This window comes from Gadus macrocephalus, chromosome 14 (genome assembly GCF_031168955.1).
Source record: "Gadus macrocephalus chromosome 14, ASM3116895v1".
Classification (NCBI taxonomy): domain Eukaryota; kingdom Metazoa; phylum Chordata; class Actinopteri; order Gadiformes; family Gadidae; genus Gadus; species Gadus macrocephalus.
This window is the reverse complement of record NC_082395.1, coordinates 1,486,393-1,511,049: the sequence shown is the minus strand read 5'-3', so window position 1 is coordinate 1,511,049 and position 24,657 is coordinate 1,486,393. Positions and strand designations below refer to the sequence as shown.

Below are 24,657 nucleotides of genomic sequence, written 5' to 3'. Positions count from 1 at the left end.
TAAACATTAAATATGTGTTCTCTCTCACACTCGCTATAATATTTATAATATATACATTATATATTACATAGATGATTAAAGGCTATCTCAGAATCCATACATCCATCACGTACGTACGGATTCTGGTTTCTAGAAGCTGAAGCAGCAAAACGTCTTAGCCAATCAACCGCAGGCTCCATGAACCACGTGACCCTCCGGTTTCTGGGCGTGTCTTTCTTTGTCTTTATCTGGCTCTTGGTAAACCATGGAACCCAATGTTCTGTCCACTCTCTTTCCAACACCGCTCAACCGGATTACTCCGTTCCGGGTTTCCGTCGTGAAATGAAACAGGTTCCACCGCTTCTCACGTCGAGCCGAAGGGGGTGTGTTCGTGAGGTCACGACGCCGACGTTTACTGATTGGTCACATATCCGCGCCGTTTCCATGGTTTCACCTCACCTGCGGGACTCAACAGAAAGAAGTTGCGGGGAAGACGTGAAGATAAAATAAGTCCTCTCGACGTCAGAGTTCACCAGTAGTCCGACTTCTGAGATGGTAAATGTGATTTACGACGTTATATTTACGTCATCTCGCTTAATAACCTCATTCACGTTGAGCTTCTATTTCCTCCGTGCAGCCAACAGATGTTTGATTACTAGTTTAAATACATACATGTATACATACACATATAGTAGTTGTTCATTTGATAGACCATGTCTCTACAAAGCACCAGAAGACGTGCTCGGGTTGTGTTCCGTTGCAGGCCTTTCTAAACCGGCGGCCCAACCAGAAGATGATCTCCGCCCACCTGGCGCAGGAGCAACAGAAGGAGGAGCAGGGAAGGAGCATCAAGAGAGACCTGCAGATCAGAGCCGGCCTCCTGTCCGAGGAGAAGACGGAGCAGAGGAGACTTCACCGCAGGATGCAGCACGAGGTGCACGAGAGAGATGTCCAGGAGGCTCTCCTCAAGGTAAGCCTTCACAGCCCCATCCTCCCTCTCTATTAACCAATTACATTCAGGGAGTTTAGCAGACGCTTTTATTGAAAGCGACTTACAATAAGTACATTTGTCAGAAGAAGAGAAAGTGCCACGCAATAACAATCGCTAGGTTAACCCATTCCCCATAAACAACAAAGATGGATAGGATAAGACGCCACACAATACGAAGTAGGCTACTATGTAAATGCAAGGACTTACAACACTCAATAAGTGCGTACATTAAGTGCCAGGACTTACAACATACAATAAGTGCGTACATTAAGTGCCAGGACTTACAACATACATAAAGTGCGTACATTAAGTGCCAGGACGTACAACATGCGATAAGTGCGGTCTCTAAGTACGCAACCAATGATGATGCTGAAATCATGAATCCTAGATGTTACATCTGAAGGCCGTTTAGTATCTCTGTACATCGTCCTGCTGTAAAGCGGTCTTCTTAACGCGGCTGAGCCCCTGTTCCCTGGCAGTCAGAGGAGGAGCGGAGGAACAAGGAGAAGCAGCTGGAGCAGGAGGAGCGGCTGGCCATAGAGCTGGCCCGCGTCGACCACGAGACCCAGAGGGACGACAAGATGAGGCAGCACATCAAGGCCAACAGGTGTCAGCCCCCGCCCATCTCCTCTGACCCCAGTCATGTATTTACAAGGTGCAATGACGATGTACTCAACCTGTATCATTCGATTGGCTCTGACCGTCTTCTTGTGTTCAGCCTGGAGCTCAGAGAGCTGGAGTCCAAGCTGCGGTCTGCGTATCTGAACCGGGAACGGGCCGCGCAGATCGCTGAGAAGGAGAGCATGAGGTTTGAGACCATGGTGAGGTTACAGCTCTCATCTTCACAAACATATATCTCAATATATCTAAAGTCTTATCCTCGCTATCTGTGTTGTATGCAGGGAATGGGTTAACCCAGTGATTGCTGGTGATGGCACTCGGTTCTATGAACATCCTTACTGTACCAACAGCGATATATTGCTGTTTCTCTTTCTTCTGACAAATGTACGCTTTGGATAGAAGGGTCCCTTCATTAGCAAGGAAGAAGTCTTGAGAAGGAACGCAGAGTGAGGGGTCCCTCCTTCAGAGTGAGGGGTCCCTCCTTCAGAGTGAGGGGTCCCTCCTTCAGAGTGAGGGGTCCCTCCTTCAGAGTGGGGGGTCCCTCCTTCAGAGTGGGGGATCCCTCCTTCAGAGTGGGGGGTCCCTCCTTCAGAGTGGGGGGTCCCTCCTTCAGAGTGGGGGATCCCTCCTTCAGAGTGGGGGGTCCCTCCTTCAGAGTGGGGGGTCCCTCCTTCCAGGAATGATCAGGAGTGCAATGGGGGCCATTATCGACGGACAGACGTCCGTCCGTCTGGCTGACACCTGTTGGCCTTGATGTGCTGACCCCTGTTGGCCTTAATGGCCCCCATTGCACTCCTGATCATCCCTGGAAGGAGGGACCCCCCACTCTGGCTCACAACAACATGCATAACGTATCTGTAACCGCAATATATCGCAATATATCGCTGTTGGACGGACAGACAGACCTTTACAATTAGTTTAATGAGTCATGAGTACTCAGCCCTGGGGACGGAACACATCTGACCATATAGAAGCTGAATGTTATCTTCTATAGGCCCTGACCCCTGACCCTTGACCCTTGACCCCGGTCTCAGCTGCTCCCTGTGTTTCTCCTGACCTCAGCGCGAGGAGGCCGACTTCGCCCGTCAGATGAAGAGCGAGCAGCAGCGGGCGGGGGCGGAGCAGCAGAAGCAGGAGGCGCAGCAGAGCGAGGAGGCGGCGTGCCACCGGCGGGAGCTGGAGCAGCAGCTCCTGGAGAAGGAGCGCCGACGGGAGGAGGCCTACGAGGAGTTCCTCCAGGACAAGCTGCTGGTGGACCAGGTCGTCAGGAAGATCTACGAGGAGGACCAGATGTGAGACACTGTTACCCCCCCCCACTCAAACCCCCCCTGCTTTGACTCTCCCACTTTGACTCACCTGATGTGTTTGACGCCCCCACTTTGACTCCCCCACTTTGACTCCCCCACTTTGACTCCCCTACTTTGACACCCCCACTTGGACTCCTTCACTGTGTTTGACTCCCCCACTTTGACTCCCCCCTTGTGTTTGACTCCCCCACTTTGACTCCCACTCTGTGTTTGACTCCCCCACTTTGACTAAGCACCTTGGACTCCCCCACTGTGGTGTTTGCTGCAGCCATCATTTCCCCGGCACCACCCCCAACCGTTCCCTCCCTGTCGTGGTCCCCTCCCTCTGCCTCTGAACCGTTCCCTCCCTGTCGTGGTTCCCTCCCTCTGCCTCTGAACCGTCACCTCCCTGTCGTGGTCCCCTCCCTCTGCCTCTGAACCGTCACCTCCCTGTCGTGGTCCCCTCCCTCTGCCTCTGAACCGTCACCTCCCTGTCGTGGTCCCCTCCCTCTGCCTCTGAACCGTTCCCTCCCTGTCGTGGTTCCCTCCCTCTGCCTCTGAACCGTCACCACCCTGTCGTGGTCCCCTCCCTCTGCCTCTGAACCGTCACCTCCCTGTCGTGGTCCCCTCCTCCTCTCTCCTCCTGCAGGGAGATGCAGCTGAAGCTGGAGAAGGTGCTGGCCACGCAGCAGTACATCGAGGAGTTCAAGAAGCAGCGGGCCGAGTGGCGGCGCCTGGAGCAGGAGAAGAACGACGCGGAGAACCAGCGCATCAGGGAGTTCTCCAACTACCAGAGGCAGACGGAGGAGACCCGGGCGGCCCGCATGCAGGAGAGGGAGCAGGCCAAGCAGCACATCCTGCAGATGGTGCGTCAGCGATCCGCCGACGGACCGAAGGGCTGGTCCGACGTCACACTCATGGCTCCCAACGTGAACACGTTGTGTCTTCTGTCCTGAAGCTCACCGACCAGCACGAGGCGGAGAGGCGGCAGCGGGAGGAGATGGAGCAGGTCCGCGAGGAGCTGTGTCTGGAGGAGCAGGCGGAGGCCGTGAGGAGGAAGGACATCGTGAGTCACTAGGGGACGGTACCCCTGTCGACGTGGGCCGCACCATGTGTTCTGACGGTCCTCTCTGAGCTCGTCTTTGTGGTAGTCCTCGTATTGGCAAGAATCCAAAACGTTTTGGCTATAATCTCAGGACGGTTCTGCTTTTATTTTGTTATTTAATACAATTCATTATATTTATTGACCCATGTTTCTGCTACTGCCAAGTGTGTGTGTGTGTGTGTGTGTGTGTGTGTGTGTGTGTGTGTGTGTGTGTGTGTGTGTGTGTGTGTGTGTGTGTGTGTGTGTGTGTGTGTGTGTGTGTGTGTGTGTGTGTGTGTGTGTGTGTGTGTGTGTGTGTGTGTGTGTCCCCTCCACCCCTGAACCCGGTGTGTGCGTCCCGTCCCCCAGGAGGCGATGGAGAGGACGATCCGCCAGCGGCTGGTGTATCAGCAGACCTGCCAGCAGCAGATGGTCTTCAAGGAGCTGCGCCGCCGCGAGGAGAAGGAGGAAGAGGAGGCCTTCCGCCGCACGATGATGGCCAAGTTCGCTGAGGACGACCGCATCGAGCAGATGAACGCCCAGAGGCGCCGCATGAAGCAGCTGGAGCACCGCCGGGCCGTGCAGGAGCTGATCGCGGAGCGGCGGCAGCAGCACGAGGCCGACAAGGTGCTGGGGTCCACCCACGACATGCTGCATACATGCTGGAGCCGCTGGCTCACAACAACATGCTACATACATGCTGGAGCCGCTGGCTCACAACAACAACATGCTACATACATGCTGGAGCCGCTGGCTCACAACAACAACATGCTACATACATGTTGGAGCCGCTGGCTCACAACAACAACATGCTACATACATGCTGGAGCCGCTGGCTCACAACAACATGCTACATACATGTTGGAGCCGCTGGCTCACAACAACAACATGCTACATACATGCTGGAGCCGCTGGCTCACAACAACATGCTACATACATGTTGGAGCCGCTGGCTCACAACAACAACATGCTACATACATGTTGGAGCTTCTGGCTCACAACAACATGCTACATACATGTTGGAGCTTCTGGCTCACAACAACATGCTACATACATGTTGGAGCTTCTGGCTCACAACAACAACATGCTACATACATGTTTCACTTCCTCACAAGTTCTATTATACCGGGGCGGCGTGTGGCTCGGGAGGCAGAGCGGGTCGGCTGGTAACCGGAAGGTTGCTGGTTCGATCCCCGGCTCCTCCTGGTGCCGAGGTGTCCCTGAGCGAGACGCCTCACCCTCACTGAGGGGTCGACTCCAACGTCCGGGAATCTGTTAGAAACACATTCACATTCACTGGTTAGAAAAGCGCGGTATAAATGCAGGCCGTTTACCCCTGAATGCCCCTTAATGCCCCTGAATGCCCCCTGATGCCCCCTGATGCCCCCTGAATGCCCCCTGATGCCCCCTGATGCCCCCTGATGCCCCGGTGTTCCCCAGGAGCTGGAGGCCCAGGAGCAGGCGGTGGAGCGGGAGCGGGAGGCGGTGCGTCGGCAGATCATCGAGGAGGAGCGGCAGAAGCTCCTCAGACACCACGCCACCAAGCTGCTGGGCTACTTCCCCAAGGTGAGGAGCGCCTAGAGCCCCCCCCTGGTGGTCTCTGGGTCAGAGCCCCCCCCCTGGTGGTCCCTGGGTCAGAGCCCCCCCCCTGGTGGTCTCTGGGTCAGAGCCCCCCCCTGGTGGTCTCTGGGTCAGAGCCCCCCCCCTGGTGGTCTCTGGGTCAGAGCCCCCCCCCTGGTGGTCTCTGGGTCAGAGCCCCCCCCCCTGGTGGTCTCTGGGTCAGAGCCCCCCCCCCCTGGTGGTCCCTGGGTCAGAGCCCCCCCCCCTGGGGGTCTCAGAGGGTGTATCGCTGACGGGTTGACCTATGACCCCTTCTAGGGTCTGTTCCGGGAGGACGACCTCCAGCACTTTGACGACGACTTCAGGAGCAACTTCCAGAAGCAGCAGGCGGACATGTTCTCCGGAGACGACTGGGACGCCGATGAATGACCCGTCTTCAGACCGCAGACTGGCTGCAGGACGGCTCACCAGAGCTGATTGACTTAGAGCACACACAGGGACTATTCACCTATTTTCCTAGACTGTAATGCATTTTAATCATCATTCAATTCCATTAAAAATTTATTAATTTCCTTAATGAATTCTGTCACGTTAAGTTGCTGGCTGATGCAGTAGGTTCCACAGCTCTGTCGCTATTGACTACCAGAAGCGACAGCCTGACATCGCCGGTCCGTGTGCCCGTTCCTACCACCTTTCCGTAGAGGCTCCTTGGGACGCGACGGGTCTCCGGTGTAGTGGTGTAACCTCTCCACATGGTGGCGTCAAAGATCTTCGTTGCGGTGTTGTTGTTATTAACCGTGATACGTAGCTTACATATTTTTGTTCGTCCAGTTAATCATGAATAATTCTGTAAATTTGGTTAAATTAAGTAGGAGTCGTGACAACAGATTATTTCTCTGTAATACCCATACTGCTCAGTCTACTGTTGCGCTGTTCCTGCTTTTTTTTTTTTAAGAATTTTAAATGGATCAGTTAAATTCAAAATGTTTATTACATACGCGCATTACTTGTGACAAATGTAACAGTTCCCAATGCATACTCTTTTATTAAAGTTGCAATTACATTATGGCAATAAACGGTTAGATGACATACATAGATATCAAACATCTCTGGCTAATGTTTGCTATTTACATCAAGTAGGCCTAATCAATTAGTCATTTAAAAAAACTGCCTTACGAATGAACAGATTCAGTCTGCAGCCTAGTTCTAAACACACACTATTCCACACTGCGTATAATAGTATCATCTGAAGAGTTACATTACAAAACAAAGCACTGTAGCTTCCCCAATGGAAACGCGACCCCTCACACTGGCTCATATCCTGATAAAAAAGGTAATATTATCTCGCTGATCGAAAAGACAATATCAGGGCAGCCTGAAAAATAATTTCCTGAATCTCCAACCAAAATAGTGAACTTAGAAAAGATAATTATTCTTAGAAGTGAAAATCAAAACTTAAATGATACATTCTAATAGTCTCTATTGTTGTAATGAGGGCCTCTAACTTATTGTATTTATAGGTGTCATTTTGTGCTGAAAAGGCTTTAACCTTTAGATGAAGAAAGTATATGATAAAGTAAAGGTGACAAACTGTTGGGAAAGTGGTTTAAATCATTCCTCATGGAGAACAAACGCAGGGAAAGACTTAAGATGCCCATGGCCATGATGGCTTTTCCTCCATGAGGATATTTTTGGTAAATCCTAGAAAGATTATATGCAATTTACATGCAAACATTCAAAGTTCACAACGATGAGTGTTGGCAATTATTGTAGGAGATTATTAGCCACACAGTGCAAAAGGATCCGGCCGGGAAGAGTAGTGTGCCGGTGAGTACAACGGAGCCTTAAAGGGACACTCTGACGGACTAAAGTCTGCTTTACAAACTGGGTGGCTGATAGCTGAGTGTCCTGGGGCAAAGTGGGCGTCATATCGTGTTTATAAAACCACGAGCATTCACTGAATGTAGAGGGCTAGAGTTACACTCAATGTCCAATGAGGATACAAAAGGAAAGCCAGAACTGGGTGTGTGACCTACTTCTGAAATTGTATATAGGCCTACCCTCAGACCTTTGATACCCAAAAACGGCAGTATTAGAAATACGATAACCTTATTAAGAACCTTAATTCAGAGCCTTTTTCCAGAAATCATTCAGTGAATGAATGGGACAGGATACCTCGTCTCACCACTGCTACGAGGATGGGTTAGATCCTGCATCCATGTAGCAACTCTCCATCCCCAAACTTTGGTCAATCGTCGGGTTCAATGATCTGAACCCAGCGGACAGGATGAACAGATTACACGGCGACTCAAGCTCGTCTACGTGGCTCTGCTGAGACCTTTGACGAGTCCCGCCGCTCGCCCACGCAGCACTTAGCTCGAGCTGCCAGACAATAGGATGTGACTGCTGTCAGACAAGGTAACACAACACAATGAACACTTCTCTCAGCGACAGTAAGAACAGACAAATGGATACACGGTTGGCCCCCGCTGGAAAATCCAGTAAATATACCTCCTCCTCATAGGAGTTGGACATCATGGCTAAGGAGCGTATCAAAGTCGACGAGTGCAGTCAGTCCTGTTGCTCTTCATAACTAAGTACGAGTGAAGAACATGAAGCAGGTTTAGGTCCAGAAGAAGCATTACAGCAGACCAGCTAACAAGACAAGCCCTTGTGTATTCTAAGCAGTCTCTTTGTCGAAAGGCAAATGTTAAAACCAAAAAGATTGAGAGTAACAATATCCTGCTTTCTGCTTGTATCTCGGCAGACATGCATTTAGAGTAACCGACGCGTAGATCATCCCGAGGTGAAACACCTCCTGCTACGCTGATCAATTGGCTCCTTCTCGTTCGCTGAAAGTAGTGCCAGGCAGGTAGAGCCATTTCAAACACACATAAGAGAAGATGTACTTTATCGATCCCTGACCGGGGATAAGGGACGTATTGGCTCGTCCCTTATCTCCCAGCTGGGACGTAGGGACATGCGCCGTGGTCCTTTGCTGAGTCTTATCGATATTGCGCACAAGGGGACAGGCTTTGAGGAAATCCAATCAAATGAAGCTCCATTTACTTACACTGTTGATAATCGCACACTTAGTTCTCCTAATTCATACGTTTTACTAATCACTACTGGTAATGATAACCTTGCTGTAGTGACTACTCGGTTTCATGGCTTAAATATAAAAACGACTTTAATGGCTTCATGCTGAAACTGAATCTGTTCGAGAAACTGTCAAACTAACAATAGTTGAGGAAACAATGGTACAATAATTATGCATATGAAATTATTGCATTTAGAGGAACACATCTTGATTTAGGGAAATGTTGTTTTGATAAGAAAAAACAAAACTAGATTTTGATAAAATTCTTTGGCGAGTGAAATATGTATTTTCTTTGTTGCAAAGGAGTGAGGCTAAAGTTTGACACGCATACAGCTGGCGTGACGCCCGTAGGACGCACAATCCTATGATCAGTCCTATGATCACCAGATTGAGCAACAGCAACACATTGCTATCGTGTCGGGAATCGAACAGCGGCATGTACTGGCACCACGCTGGCTACAGTGTGGTGGAACGGCTTCTGTCTGCATCCATGTAACGGGTCAACTAATTTAGAACGGGATTCCCATTTAGAACGGGATTCTAATGAGAATCACACACTAAGCATCCATCTTGACATTTTAACTCTGGTTAAGAACAACAAAAAGCATTTCCCTAAAACAAGGCGTGTTCCTCAAACCACCTGGCGATTATCTACCTTTGCTTACGAGAAGACGCGCTCGCGATCGATTCAGTCAAGCAGGCAGAGAGCCACACGGAGCCAGCCAGAACCGGTCGCTTGTCGACGGGTGGCGTGCCTCAGCGCAGCGGGGACGGATCAGTCGGCGGTGGACCCTCACCCCTCTAAAGGGACCGCGGGGGCGGGGCTTATCGTCCTCTGGGCGGCTGTGGACTGCCAGAGCGCGGGGTGCAGCCGGCCACCCCGCGCTCTAGCAGTTGGCCGTGTGGGCGTAGGGGTCCCGCCGCGGGGGGGGTATCAGGGGGCTGCGCTTCAGCAGCGGGGACGGGTCGGCCTTCTCCGGGCGCGGGTCCCTCCCGCCGCTGTACCAGCGGCTCTGCTCCTCCTTCATGAACAGCTCCACCATCAGGATCTTCTCCTTGTGGATCTGCAGGCTGATGTCCTTGGGGATGTCCGGGATGAGCCAGTCGATGAAGTCGCTCATCAGCATCACCACGTTCTGCAACGCAGGGTGGAGAGAGGAGGTTCAGCATTAGAGGAGGAGGAGGAGGAGGAGGAGGAGGAGGAGGAGGAGGTTCAACCTCAGAGGAGGAAGAGGAGGAGGAGGAGGAGGTTCAACCTCAGAGGAGGAGGAGGAGGAGGAGGAGGAGGAGGAGGAGGAGGAGGAGGAGGAGGAGGAGGAGGAGGAGGTTCAGCCTCAGAGGAGGAGGAGGAGGAGGAGGTTCAGCCTCAGAGGAGGAGGAGGAGGAGGAGGAGGAGGAGGTTCAACCTCAGAGGAGGAGGAGGAGGAGGAGGAGGAAGAGGAGGTTCAACCTCAGAGGAGGAGGAGGTTCAACCTCGGTGGTGGCACGCACAGAAACCAGCAACACGTAGTGAAACACACATCACCATTGTTGGCTTTTTAAGGAACTCTGCCCCAACCGTAGACGACCATTATCTCTAGAAATGTGTGTGCAACTTCCATTGTATTTGTTATATTTTGTGGAACCAACATAAGCTTCACGGAACCGACCTGAACGGCTAATGGGAAACAGTTTGGAACGTGGACCAAAGAGGAAGCACGCATCAATATGAAGAGCTTCAGTTTGGGGTTCTGCTCACCTGGAACAGGATAACAAAGGCCAGGCGCGCGGCCAGGATGGCCCAGAACTCCTTGGTGAACTCGTAGGACGAGCTGCTGCCAGGGGGCTCTCTGTAGTCCTTGTACCTGCGGAGGAACGGTCGACAGTAAACCGACTGCATTTATACAGCGCTGTTCTTACCAGTGGCCCCCCTCAAAGTGCTTCACAATACTGCCTCACATTCACCCAATCGTACACACATCCACACACCGACGGCAGAGCCGTCGGTGTGTGGATGTGTGTATGATTGGGTGAACGCTAGGCGGAGTCGATGAATTTCAACCCCGGGGGACATTGAAGTACACCTTATCATATCTTTATCTTAACCACGCAGGGCGACAGCCAGCTCGTCGGGAGCAGTCAGGTTGAGGCGTCTCGCTCAGAACACCTCGAGCCGGCGATCGAACCAGCAACCTTCCGGTCACCGGCCAACAGGCGGCCCGTGGACCGGTAGCGTTAGGACTCAGCGCCCACACTGCGTGGCGTCCATGGAGGTGTCTGTGGGAGCCACCCTACCTGCAGAGGGGCACCTTGTACCCCAGGATCTCGGGGTCCAGGGGGGCCGTGCCGGTCTGGAAGTCGCTGGTGTTGAAGACGGAGAGGGTGTGGTTGACGAAGCCGTGCATGGAGCCGTCGGGGCTGTACATGTACTGGTAGACCAGCCGCGGGATGAAGTCCGACGTGAAGGAGATGACAAACGCCTGTTCGGGGGGGGGGGGTCAGAGGGGGGGTCAGAGGGAAATCACATGAGGATCTGTCCTGAATATCACATCTAAAGAAGTAAAACACTACTGTGGGTCCACTATTGCGAGGGTATTTCATCAGCAGCTCGGCCACCACGGGGTCAGTGATTAAGGTCAGTCTGTGATTGGACAGCCACAGAGAGACACCCGTTGCTCTGGCAACCGTTCGACAGTCGGGAGACTTGGCGGTCGGTCTGGACCTGAGCTCCCAAATAAAGCAGTCAGGATGTGGTCGTGAGCAGGACTAGCTAGAGGGGGGGGGGAGGGGGGGGGGGAGACAGGGGGGGGGGGGGAGACAGGGGGGGGGGGAGAGACAGTCATAGATGACATTTAAATCCACGGCCCTGCGCTCTGTCCCTCAGGACCCTCCTCCCGCCCACGCCCCCCCGCTCGGTGTAGTGCAGAGGTGCCCGGAGCGCCCCCCCCGTCGTGACAATCAGAACCATTCGGAGGATGTCGCCGACTCGTGACAACGTTCGGAGGATGAGCCGTCTGAAGGCAGTGGCGCTCATCTCACCGTGGTTATTGTTACTGAGAGACGAGCCACCCTAGAGGATTACCCAGGAGCATCCCTGTGACTCCCTCCTCACCGAGACGCTGACCCCCTCCTCAGCAAGAGGATGAGTCCTTATGTGCCAAGGAAGCACCGAGGAAGTCCCTCTCTCATTTCTAGACTGGCATTCTTTTGTTTTTGTGTTTATTTCTGTACCTGTCTGGGCCCATAGCAACAGTTGGCATGCTCATGAAGAGATCGATTCACTACATGAACCCTAGTTGACAACTCTTCCAGCTGGCCGAGAGCCACCAGGAACTGGGTCCATGGTTTCAGAGCGTTTAGCCAAGGCAAAACGCTCGCGGGCCAAACCTAGTCTCAATTACACGCTTCTGCTATTCATGTTGGGCAATTTGTATTGTGGTGAGAAAATAATCACTGAACTACCTCATACAATAAGATAAGACAAGATAAGATACAACTTTATTAATCCCCCGTAGGAGAAATTAGTTTGTTGCAAAAACAGCCGAGCAGCAGTGGAAGGACACAGGATATGGCTCATCAACCTGATGAGGCCAGCATATATAAATACGGTACGACATTTTGATCTTCTTACTTTATCCATATATGCCTATCGATAATAATATAAAGATAGCGGGACTCACATTGACGATGACCGCCACCTTACTGAGACCCCTTAACAAATTGTACCAGATACCTGGAAGAGATAGAAAGAGAGGATTAGGATTAAAACGTTCCGTTTTAGATAACTGCAGACTCAACCATATCATCTTATTTAGCTATAATATTGCTATGGTTATCATCTACTATGCATCAGTCGATTTGTTTTCTCTTCGGGTTCATCAGGGATTCACCCACTAGTCTGACATTTACATTTACATCTAGGACATTTAGCAGAAGCTTTTATCCAGAGCAACTGACAATAAGTACACCTGTGTTGCGTCTAGTGAATAATCATTTGTGCTTGAACAACAAGCCTAGGACGATAAGAGAACAGAGATCTATTTGGCAACAGGCCTAAGGCATTAAGAGCAGATCACCGATGTCTTTAACAACAGGCCTAAGGCATTAAGAGCAGATCACCGATGTCTTTAACAACAGGCCTAAGGCATTAAGAGCAGATCACCGATGTCTTTAACAACAGCCCTAAGGCATTAAGAGCAGATCACCGATGTCTTTAACAACAGGCCTAAGGCATTAAGAGCAGATCACCGATGTCTTTGGCTCTGACGGCGATGGGTCTCCTGAGCCCCATGACGAACTTCTTGGCGTCCAGACGGATCTCGATGATGTTGTTGAGGAGGGCGAATAGCGGAGCCAGTGGGAAGGAGGCCACGAACAGAGTGACCATCCCGAACTGGATGACTGCAGGGAGGCAGGCGTTAGAACACAGAGTCACCAGGGACTGGACCATGGACTGAGACACCAGGGACTGGACCATGGACAGACAGAGTCACCAGGGACTGGACCATGGACAGACAGAGTCACCAGGGACTGGACCACCAGGGACTGGACCATGGACTGAGACACCAGGGACTGGACCATGGACAGACAGAGTCACCAGGGACTGGACCACCAGGGACTGGACCATGGACTGAGACACCAGGGACTGGACCATGGACAGACAGAGTCACCAGGGACTGGACCACCAGGGACTGGACCATGGACTGAGACACCAGGGACTGGACCATGGACAGACAGAGTCACCAGGGACTGGACCATGGACAGACAGAGTCACCAGGGACTGGACCATGGACAGACAGAGTCACCAGGGACTGGACCATGGACAGACAGAATCACCAGGGACTGGACCACCAGGGACTGGACCATGGTCTGAGACACCAGGGACTGGACCAGGGACAGACAGAGACACCAGGGACTGGACCACCAGGGACTGGACTATGGACAGAGTCACCAGGGACTGGTGCAGCTGGTCTGGTGTGCATGGTCACAATAGCCTGCATTCAGTATATTTTATTATTATTTGTGTTATATTTGCATGCGTGCGTGTTCGTGGGCATGCGTGCGTGCCTTTGTGTGTGTGTGTTTGCCTGTGTGTGTGTGTGTTTGCCTGTGTGTGTGTGTGTGTGTGCATACCTGTGTGCGTGCCTGTGTGGGTGTGTGCGTGTGTGTGTACCTGTGCCTTTGCCTGTGTGTGTCCCTGTGTGTGTGTGTCCCTGTGTGTGTGCCTGTGTGTGTGTGTCCCTGCGTGTGCCTGTGTGTGTGTGTCCCTGTGTGTGTGTGTGTGTGTGTGTGTGTGTGTGTGTGTGTGTGTGTGTGTGTGTGTGTGTGTGTGTGTGTGTGTGCCACTCACTCATCTCCATGTACTCGGGGGCCAGCCCGGCGAAGGGCCCCAGCTGGTGGTCCTTCTCGTGGCGCTGCAGCCTCTTGTTGAGCTCCGCCTCCTGTTCGGCGTCCATGTCCGTCTTCCTCCTCCTCAGCAGCTTCTTCAGCTTCCTGCACACAGGCCCCACGCGGTGCGGGGAGGGACACCGTTACAGAACACAGAATACATGCCAGAAAATGTAACATGTAACGTATTCCGTTCCATCACTCAATCTGAGTATTGTATTCTGAGTACTTGGATTACTTCCAGATTTAATTGCATTTTTTAAGTGTAGGAATGCGGCATCAAATCCTGCTTACTAAACAGGCCTATTCTGGTGTGTTCTTCTGTTCAAACTGGCTGTATGTGTTAGGCCCAAGTCTCCCTGAAAGTGCACTATTTTATATAATTTTCTGTAGTGGAACAAAGACTATAAGGGTATGTTCATGCGAAAGATATTTGCTATTCCATCTAACATTTCTTTGACTGAGCTAAGTGCATAGGTGTTGTCTATAAAATCGCCTTAAAAGAGAGAGAGAGAGAGAGAGAGAGAGAGAGAGAGAGAGAGAGAGAGAGAGAGAGAGAGAGAGAGAGATAGATAGATAGATAGATAGATAGATAGATAGATAGATAGATAGATAGATAGATAGATAGATAGATAGATAGATAGATGGATGGATGGTGAGAGAGAGAGAGAGAGAGAGAGAGAGAGAGAGAGAGAGAGAGAGAGAGAGAGAGAGAGAGAGAGAGAGAGAGAGAGAGAGAGACAGGAGAGAGACAGGAGAGAGCGAGCGAGAGAGAGAGAGAGAGAGAGAGGGAGAGAGAGAGAGACGGAGAGAGAGAGAGAGGGAAAGAGAGAGAGAGAGAGAGAGAGAGAGAGAGAGAGAGAGAGAGAGAGAGAGAGAGAGCGAGAGAGAGAGAGAGAGAGAAAGGGTTGTTCAATCATTGGACAAAAAGGTCTGGGTTGTTCGTGGACCGGTCAAACTCCTTCTCCCTCATCCTTGTGCTGAATGTGTTGAATGCATCGGCATTTTGTGTTTTCCCGCATACGTTTTATGTGGGTGTCCAAAATTCCAAATTCCCAGACGGTCCGACAATTTAGTCTTAAAAAAATAGTCTTGGAGTTACCGCTAATCAAACAATAATTCCCACAACGCGCGCGGCTGAGCGGGTGCCTGTTACGTCCAAAGAGGCGTATGCTTTGTAGAACTGGATCGGACCGAGGTGTGTTTGCTTTCACATCTCAAGCAAACCGTAGCAGGGTTCGTTTGGAAGCGAACTGAGACCAGCTGTTCAGGGAGGTCTCGGTCGGCTGATTTGGTTCACATCAAAGTGAGGCGGTTGCATTCACAACGCAAACGAACCGAACCAAGGGACCAAACTTATTTGTGGTAATATCATAGTACCACAAATGCAAATCTATATGGGAAGGCTTTGAGAGGCCTTTGTGGTCCTTCTTAAGCTAGCTATCTTTGCCGTATAAGGGGAATGGGTAAGCCTAGTGATTGTTAGTGCTTTGCACTTGGTTCTATGAACATCCTTACTGTGCAGACAGAGATAGATTGTTGTTTCTCTTTCTTCTGACAAATGTACTAACCAGGTTGAGGGGTCGCTTTGGAAGAAAGCGGCTGATAAACGCCTTGGATGTAAATGTGAGGCTTTAAATGTCCAATTCGACTTAAGAGCTAATGCAATGTTTGTTCGACCCTTGCATTGCTAGACAACTTATGAGCATTCTCAAAGTGCTTCATCCTAAGACATGACAAGACCTGGATTCACAACTGGACAGGATGTGAGCGAGGAGCAAGGCTGAACGACTCAAACGGGCGAGAAACGGGAGGAAGAACTCATGACATAGTGATGAACTCAACGGCTCTTCAAGGCTCAACTATCTCAAGAGGAATGGAGACACGTCCAGACATCTGTTGGTTCAGGGAGGAAGGAAGGCTGAGAACAAATACAGAGTTAATATCTAACATCGATCCGATACGAGGGCAGGTGTTGGCAGGGCGTGACAAACAGGAAATACTGTTCTGTGAAAACACCAAACATTCACTCACGCGTCCGTCAGCTCAGTACTTACGGTATGCCGATCTCAAACAGGTTGTTCTGAATGAGCTGTTTCCCCAACATGGTGATGCACAGCTGAATGCAGAGCTCCATCAGACAGCCCGCATGGGCACACTGAGAGAGAGAGAGTGAGTGAGTGAGTGAGTGAGTGAGTGAGTGAGTGAGTGAGTGAGTGAGTGAGTGAGTGAGTGAGTGAGTGAGTGAGTGAGTGAGTGAGTGAGAATATTGAGTTTCTCATTTTAATCGTTTTCTTTCTTTCAGAGTATTAAAACCATTGAATTACTTATTGGTTTATTTAACAGGGACAATGCACAATCGATATACTGCAGCAGAGATAGCTGGGAGCTCAGCTAAGTCTGTTGTATTCCCTTGGCAGGAGGTGTAAATACCAGCCGCCATCAATACAACGCATCAATACACCAGAAATCGGGATATCGCTCCGCTCAGGTTCCTTACCTCCTCCATCCTGTAGGAGCCAACCACGTATAAGTAACTGCCAGGACGCCCCACCAGCCTGTGGATCAAACCCACACAATAACAAAGGTCATGTACTCTGCAGTAGAAGCACTATACCATTAGGTAACTGGAATCAACCCAATAAAGTTAAATGACAGATAAAGGGTTCTTTCTCAATATGTGTGTGAAATAATAAGACGCCATATTAAGTTTTGCAAGTGATGTTTAGTATGCTATGTGCACCTCTGAAAGAGATGGAGAGCAGCATTTCCGTTCAGTTTGAACACCCTTCCACCCCCAAGGTGAGGGTCTTCTTACCGTCCTCTGAAGAACGCCAGGTACACGATGGGAGTGAAGGCGTTGACAAACTTAAGGATGAAGGTCTTGAAGATGAGCCGATCCTCAAAGCTCTTGTCTGTCTTTGGAACCTCTAAAGCAAACAGACGGGGAGGAGGAACAAAGCTTTATGACCCCGTAAAGAACACAGTGGCCTCTTGTCTGAGTCACCGTCACAGTTTACTGTGGGCGACCGGTGATTAGTTTAAGAGACACTTTTAAGAGCAATAATTGGAGGGTAATTTGTTATAAATGTCACAGCCACCCCATCAGCTATTTGTGAGAGAAATGCTCTCTGAGAACAGATCATCTGTTTTTTTAAATTGCGTTAATATCACAAATATTTTATACATACGTCATATATTATGGAAATTAAAAGAACAAGGCAAAACCATGAGGTAGAGGATTAAAATCAAAGTTGGTCACTCAATATCCATCACCTTAATATGTCTCACCCCACAGAGAACTCAATGTTCCCAGACCTGGAGTCTTGGTTCAAATGTACATTCAGTAAAAAAAAATTACCAAAAATGAAAGGCCACTGGGTACGACTCAATAGCTGTAATTTGAGTGTAATTTGTTCAAAATGTCACAGCAGTTATAAGTGAGTGAGATGCTCTGTGAGGTATCAGCCCTAGGCGCCTGCCCACCAGCCTCTGAATCAGACAGCCAGCCTCACACCAGAGGGACTATACCGTCATCACCGCCCTTTCACACTGACAACACTCAGGATGAGATGCTGGCGCCAAGTCACACAAAGAGTGTAATATTACGATTATACCAGTTACCAACTTAATAAAATATGTAATCTAAATGCTGTCTTATCATGGGGCTATTGCTCTTAAAATAAACAGATGAATATTAGCGCTGTTTTCATCGTACCTGCAGCCTGAATTCACAAGGGACTAAAAAACAAACCTCACAAAACAGAACCGTTCGCCCCTGTCATGGAACGAGCGTACCTAGTCTGGTGAGCCAGCGGGCGATGGCGGCGTAGATCTCGTCCATGATGATGATGGCGATGAGGTTGATGATGGCGGCGGTGGTCTTGACGGTGGCCCTGATGTTGGAGCGCGCCGCGGGATACGAGCTGAAGTGGAGAAGGGACTTGATGGTGATCCGGTACAGGATGACCCCGAACACGATGGCAAAGGTCACCGTGATCTACAGGGGAGAGAGACACCGGTCAGAGAGACAGGTCAGAGACAGAGGAGAGAGACACCGGTCAGAGAGACAGGTCAGAGACAGAGGAGAGAGACACCGGTCAGAGAGACAGGTCAGAGACAGAGGAGAGAGACACCGGTCAGAGAGACAGGTCAGAGACAGAGGAGAGAGACACCGGTCAGAGAGACAGGTCAGAGACAGAGGAGAGAGACACCGGTCAGAGAGACAGGTCAGAGACAGAGGAGAGAGACAGCGGTCAGAGAGACAGGTCTGAGACACCGGTCAGAGAGACAGGTCAGAGACAGAGCAGAGAGACAGGTCAGAGACAGAGGAGGCTCAGAGACACCGGTCAGAGAGACAGGTCAGAGACAGAGGAGAGAGGCAGCGGTCAGAGAGACAGGAGAGAGAGAGAGAGAAAGGAGAGACACAGGACAGAGAGACAGGTCAGAGACAGAGGAGAGAGACAGCGGTCAGAGAGACAGGTCAGAGACAGAGGAGAGAGACACCGGTCAGAGAGACAGGTCAGAGACAGAGGAGAGAGACACCGGTCAGAGAGACAGTTCAGAGACAGAGGAGAGAGACACCGGTCAGAGAGACAGGAGAGAGAGACACCGGTCAGAGAGACAGGAAAGAGAGACACAGGACAGAGAGACAGGAGAGAGAGACGGGACAGACTCAGGACAGTGAAACAGAGAGACAGGTCAGAAATAGAGGAAAGAGGCTAAGTACAGAGACAGAGAGACAGGAGAGAGAGACGCAGGACAGAGAGACAGGAGAGAGAGATGGGACGGAGACCGGGGACGGAGACACCGGATGGAAGAGAAGAAGGCGCAAAGAATGACATTTTGACAAGATGGCATCAAGAACATCTTGATGCTCAACAGTTAGGACATGCAGATATGGAGTCTGACCACAGGTGTGAAAGGAGACTGGATATTGAGAATATTGATATAATTGCCGTTATATTAGCGTCTAATGTGGAATCAGTGCCAAGCTGTGCAAGCTGTTGGTATATTTATTTGTAGCTGGTGCAATGGGTGTGTAAAAATAATGATTACTGCAATGGTCTTGTAAATTTAAGTAAAAGTTTACTTCTATGTTTAATTTAAGATATATCTGTAGTATGTGCTGAGAGCTTAATAGCATAACAGTCCTATAAAGGCCATGTTGCCCTACACCTGATGTATTGTATTTTTAGAGCTGAGCCCTTGCTGTCATTGTTGGTGAACACAAAGGAGGCGGAGAGCGCTCACCATGAAGGCCATCATCACAAGCGTGGTCAGGTAGGCTGGCATCCTGTCTGTACATGTGAGCTTCACCTTCTCGTTCTGGAACAGAGGGGGAGGACACAACGGACGGTCATGATGACCATAGCAGCGGCCCTCCAACCCGGACGGAGACACTCAGCCGAACATCAGGCCTCCAATAAGGTTTGACATTAGTTTGGTCTGCAGGTAACGTCTGATATAAAGAGATAGGATGCAAGCGTCACCTTGGGATTCTTATGTTCGTTTCTCTGTTTCTTCTTGATGACCCGTAGCTCATAGTCCGCCCTGAAGTGGTCCTGGAACACGAACACGTTATAGTTTAGCTCTCCGCATTGCTCTTCAACGACACATTTCTATAGACCACTGGTTCTCGGCTGGTCTGTGGACGCAGCAGTCAACCAATGCCTAAAGCCTTTCATCGTTACTGCACAGGTCTGACCCCCACACCAGTGACGGTTAGAAGCACATCTTTTTGGTTTGTTCTTATTTAACGATCACAGAAGTTTCCCGGTGAGAACCACTGCCATGGACCAAATGTAAGACACACGCAAGCAGAGAGCAGTGAGACATCCGAAGCAGGGAGAATACAGAAACAGCTGAAGATGAAAGCTAATCCCCTGGACAAGCAGAGGGCAGTTTGAGCCCCTGTTTATGCAACACTTCAGTGACGAGGGAAAGAGGGAAGTGGAGAGAAATAACATGAAGTGCAAAGGCCCGAAGGAGACTTTAGTGAGGGTATCAGAGTTAGAGAGCTAGCAATAACTGCAGAAGGGCTTAGAGAAGCCAAGTGTAGAGGGAAATACTGGTTAAGATACAGGTTAATATGCCAGTCTACGAGAGGGAATTAAAGGTTAATATGCAGGTTAAGAGGTTAAGAGAGAGCCTAGGTTAAGACGGCAAAAAAAGTAATCCAATTCCAAACCTCGTGTTCTTCCTGCAGAGCACAAAAAAGACACACAAACATAAAATGTAAGTTTGTCAGCGAGTACGTTATGAAACATGATTTGGGTGGACCGATTGTTCTCCAGGCCTTAATGCATTCGCTGTGAAGGCGGCGCTGGTGTAAATCATCATCATCAGCAGCACTCAGGGACCAATGGAGCTCACCTCCTCCTCCTCATAGCCGGTCAGGTCCCAGATGTAGTTGAGTCTCATCTGTCTTCTCTTCCAGTGCTCCATGAAGAGGACCGCTGTGGACAGACATCAGGACACCTTCACACACTGGGAGGGGACGGGACCATGCTCTGGAGCTCAACCTTCACACACTGGGAGGGGACGGGACCAGGCTCTGGAGCTCAACCTTCACACACTGGGAGGGGACGGGACCAGGCTCTGGAGCTCAACCTTCACACACTGGGAGGGGACGGGGACCAGGCTCTGGAGCTCAACCTTCACACACTGGGAGGGGAGGGGACCAGGCTCTGGAGCTCAACCTTCACACACTGGGAGGGGACGGGACCAGGCTCTGGAGCTCAACCTTCACACACTGGGAGGGGACGGGACCAGGCTCTGGAGCTCAACCTTCACACACTGGGAGGGGACGGGACCAGGCTCTGGAGCTCAACCTTCACACACTGGGAGGGGACGGGACCAGGCTCTGAACTCAACCTTCACACACTGGGAGGGGACGGGACCAGGCTCTGAACTCAACCTTCACACACTGGGAGGGGACGGGACCAGGCTGTGGAGCTCAACCTTCACACACTGGGAGGGGACGGGACCAGGCTCTGGAGCTCAACCTTCACACACTGGGAGGGGACGGGACCAGGCTCTGGAGCTCAACCTTCACACACTGGGAGGGGACGGGACCAGGCTCTGGAGCTCAACCTTCCCTGTGTTGAGCTGATGCAGCCGTGGTGATAACACACAGAACACGCTCAGCCATCATCTAGAACCCATTCCAGGGGTTTTCCCGACTTAACAAGAGGCAAAGTACCTGAAGGCTGAACCGTGGCTGGGAAAAAAAATCGAATGCGCTTATTTTCAAACGTGGTTGTAGAGTCAGCCATCTGTTATACTATAAAAATAACCGATTTTACAGATTTGTAAAACCTTGAATTATAATTTATTTATTTATTCTGCATCTTGATGTTCAGGATAGAATTGACCACATATCTTCACTAAAGTGGGGGGTCAGATAACGTCTGCTCTGACATCAATGTCATCAGATAGCAGCCTGGAGGGCATCACTCTGAAGCCCTACCGAAGGGCTTCATCCATAAAAGCCACTTCTTCATCGTCCACACGCTCATGTTTTTGTTGACTCTTTATTTTTGTCCGGTTTATTTTGATGACGGAGCGAGATGGACTGGAAGGGATGGGCGCTAGGGGGAGGACACGCAGCATACAACCCCGGGCAGGAACCGAACCCGGGCCGCTGCCATCCGGACGGGGCCTTGATGGTGCACGCTGCACCGGGCCCTGTCACCATGAGGGCAGCCTGAGGCGGCGGGGCGAGGGCGGCGCTCACCCCACAGGGCCATGAAGATGGAGAAGAAGACGGTGGCGGGGTTGTCGAAGAGGTGGCTGGCGCGGGCCGTCCCGCAGGCCGAGGACAGCCTCCAGTAGCTGCAGGCGCTGTCGCACATCGGACACATGGTGATGTTGTTCCTGGGGTCGCAGATCTCCATGCTGAGGGGGGGAGAGGGGGAGGGGGGGAGGGGGGGAGAGGGGGAGAGGGGGGAGGAGAGGGAGGGAGAGGGAGGGAGAGGGGGAGGAGAGGGGGAGGAGAGGGGAGGAGAGGGGGGGAGAGGGGGAGGGGGGGAGAGGGGGAGGAGAGGGGGAGGAGAGGGGGAGGAGAGGGGAGGAGAGGGGAGGGAGAGGGGGAGGGGGGGAGAGGGGGAGGAGAGGGAGGGAGAGGGAGGGGAGAGGGGGAGGAGAGGGGGAGGAGAGGGGGAGGAGAGGGAGGAGAGGGGGGGAGAGGGGGAGGGGGGGAGAGGGGGAGGAGAGGGGGAGGAGAGGGGAGGAGAGGGGAGGGATGAGGGGGAGGAGAGGGGGAGGAGAGGGAGGGAGAGGGGGAGGAGAGGGGGAGGAGTGGGAGGAGAGGGGGAGGAGAGGGGGAGAGGGAGGGAGAGGGGAGGAGAGGGGGAGAGGGAGGAAGAGGGGGAGGAGAGGGAGGGAGAGGGGGAGGAGAGGGAGGGAGAGGGGGAGGAGAGGGGAGGAGAGGGGGAGAGGGGGAGGAGAGGGAGAGAGAGGGGGAGGAGAGGGAGGGGAGAGGAGAGGGGGAGGAAGAGGGGGAGGAGAGGGAGGGAGAGGGGGAGGAGAAGGAGTGAGAGGAGAGGGGGAGGAGGGGGAGGAAGAGGGGAGGAGAGGGTAAGGAAGAGGAGGGAGGAGGGAGGGGGAGACGAAGGAGGGAGAGGAGAGGGGGAGGAGAGGGAGGAAGAGGGGGAGGAGAGGGGTAAGGATGAGGAGGGAGGAGGGAGGGGGAGAGAAGGAGGAGAGGGTAAATAGACGTGTTGAATTATTCATGAACATAACTCGAATGCCATAGTGATGATTCACTCATCAACCAGTGTGGTGTGTTTATGAAACTTCAGATTTATGCAAATTGGCTGTGAAGCTATTTGGTATTTAAAATCGAATGCCTCAAGACTTCTAACTCACTTTCGGTGTGTCTTCAGATAATAAACAGAGACTATCTAACTCAATATTTTGGTCTCATCATATTGTCTTAAAAGTATTTCTGAAAGAAATTCAATTTTAAGTAATATGGTTATCTTCAAAAATGTCTCAGAAAAACAACTTAAAGATGCGTATCGGAGTGTTGTGTGGCATCCATGAGAGGAACCCGGACTACACCTCAGTACACGTTCAACACCATGCCCTCCCAAGAGGGCGGAGAACCTCCTGCTTCTGACGAGGACCACAGCAACAACCCATCAAACCCCCCCCAAAAAAATCACAACAAAATGGAACCACCGCCCCATTCCCAGTCGCCAGCCCAGTCCCCTTTAAGTCACTCTCCCCAGGTCCCAGTCCCCTCCCAGTCCCCTCCCAGAACCGTTCCCTGCTCCCAGTCCCACCAGTCCACCCACCTGGGGATGTCGTCGTCCACGGTGGCGCAGCCGTACAGGAACACGATGACGCCCACGATGGCGGCGGGGATCAGCATCTGGGTGTAGACGCCCAGCCAGGCGAAGTACAGCCCCACCTTCTCCCCGAAGTACTTCCTCTGTGGAGCACACGGCGTCACACCCGCCGGCGATCGCAGACGGACGCGCGGACTGAAGGGACCACGGACCCCCCACTGAAGGACCACGGACCCCCCACTGAAGGACCAAGGACCCTCACTTAAGGGACCACGGACCCCCCACTGAAGGACCAAGGACCCCCACTGAAGGGACCACGGACCCCCAATGAAGGACCAAGGACCCTCCACTTAAGGGACCACGGACCCCCCACTGAAGGACCAAGGACCCCCACTGAAGGACCAAGGACCCTCCACTGAAGGACCAAGGACCCTCCACTGAAGGGACCACGGACCCCCCACTGAAGGACCAAGGACCGCCCACTGAAGGACCAAGGACCCTCCACTGAAGGACCAAGGACCCTCCACTGAAGGACCACGGACCCTCCACTGAAGGGACCATGGACCCCCCACTGAAGGACCAAGGACCCCACTGAAGGACCAAGGACCGCCCCACTGAAGGACCAAGGACCCCCACTGGAGGGACCAGGGAACCCCCACTGAAGGGGGAGTCCCTGGCTGGTGTGTGTTGGGGTCTCACCTGATGAGGCTGAGGTGCTGCTGTGTGTTGGGGTCTCACCTGATGAGGCTGATGGGCTGGTACTTGTAGAAGACGCTGTAGCTCGCCCATTCCTCGTAGAGCAGCTGGGGGAGAGAGGGCGGCGGTTAGGGAGGAGAACCATGAAGAACAGCGATGAAGACCTTCATACAGGTAATATAATACACCAGTATGAGTCAATCAGTCCCCCCGTTATCAGCAACACATCACATCAGTCCTGGCTGGCGTTGTCATAGTTACTCGACCAGCAAAGAGGGAAAGAAAGGGCTGTGTTTCACAAATACCCTTCATTTATTATTCATATGATTCATTTGTAATAACAAGTATGCTTACACCTCGAACATAAGAGAAGCCCTATTTCTCTTGTTTCATCGTTTAACCGTTACCATTTCTTGGCATTCATCTTTACCACCAGTGGCATGTAATTGAAACCATTCAATGCGTATCATTCTTTGTTGAAGCTTAAGGGGATCGCCTGTAATGCGTCTCCATGTCAAATGATCCTTCTGGATTAATGCAGAATAATGCTTTTAGTTCCAGGATTTTGTAGCATTGACCACGGTTTGTTTCAAGCATTTCTTAACCATTTACATTTACCTTTCAATTCTGGGCATTTAGCAGTCGCTTTTTTTCCGAAGCGACTTACAATAAGTACA

General features: G+C 51.6%; 2 protein-coding genes across 2 annotated transcripts in view; one reads left to right on the top strand and one right to left on the bottom strand.

Moving 5' to 3' along the window:
- The first annotated feature begins 20 nt into the window (after positions 1 to 20).
- On the top strand, positions 21 to 6,916 carry mns1 (meiosis-specific nuclear structural 1). Its single transcript, XM_060071265.1, has 10 exons — positions 21 to 534; positions 743 to 949; positions 1,450 to 1,577; positions 1,689 to 1,791; positions 2,654 to 2,883; positions 3,527 to 3,743; positions 3,836 to 3,943; positions 4,331 to 4,588; positions 5,402 to 5,527; positions 5,840 to 6,916. The coding sequence occupies exons 1-10, from the start codon at positions 532 to 534 to the stop codon at positions 5,948 to 5,950; spliced, it is 1,491 nt and encodes a 496-aa protein (XP_059927248.1). The 5' UTR covers positions 21 to 531; the 3' UTR covers positions 5,951 to 6,916.
- Positions 6,547 to 24,657, bottom strand: part of ano1a (anoctamin 1, calcium activated chloride channel a) — a gene marked incomplete at its 5' end in the record, with an annotated part of 22,665 nt that continues 4,554 nt past the window's right edge. Inside the window, 17 exons of the mRNA XM_060071245.1 lie at positions 6,547 to 9,757; positions 10,360 to 10,465; positions 10,896 to 11,080; positions 12,281 to 12,333; positions 12,849 to 13,001; positions 13,951 to 14,093; positions 16,046 to 16,146; positions 16,489 to 16,546; positions 16,807 to 16,918; positions 17,787 to 17,988; positions 19,242 to 19,316; positions 19,481 to 19,552; positions 20,179 to 20,190; positions 20,364 to 20,446; positions 21,727 to 21,887; positions 23,291 to 23,425; positions 24,023 to 24,087. Coding sequence (XP_059927228.1) covers positions 9,509 to 9,757; positions 10,360 to 10,465; positions 10,896 to 11,080; positions 12,281 to 12,333; positions 12,849 to 13,001; positions 13,951 to 14,093; positions 16,046 to 16,146; positions 16,489 to 16,546; positions 16,807 to 16,918; positions 17,787 to 17,988; positions 19,242 to 19,316; positions 19,481 to 19,552; positions 20,179 to 20,190; positions 20,364 to 20,446; positions 21,727 to 21,887; positions 23,291 to 23,425; positions 24,023 to 24,087 — 1,965 coding nt within the window. The remainder of the gene's footprint in view (positions 9,758 to 10,359; positions 10,466 to 10,895; positions 11,081 to 12,280; positions 12,334 to 12,848; positions 13,002 to 13,950; positions 14,094 to 16,045; positions 16,147 to 16,488; positions 16,547 to 16,806; positions 16,919 to 17,786; positions 17,989 to 19,241; positions 19,317 to 19,480; positions 19,553 to 20,178; positions 20,191 to 20,363; positions 20,447 to 21,726; positions 21,888 to 23,290; positions 23,426 to 24,022; positions 24,088 to 24,657) is intronic.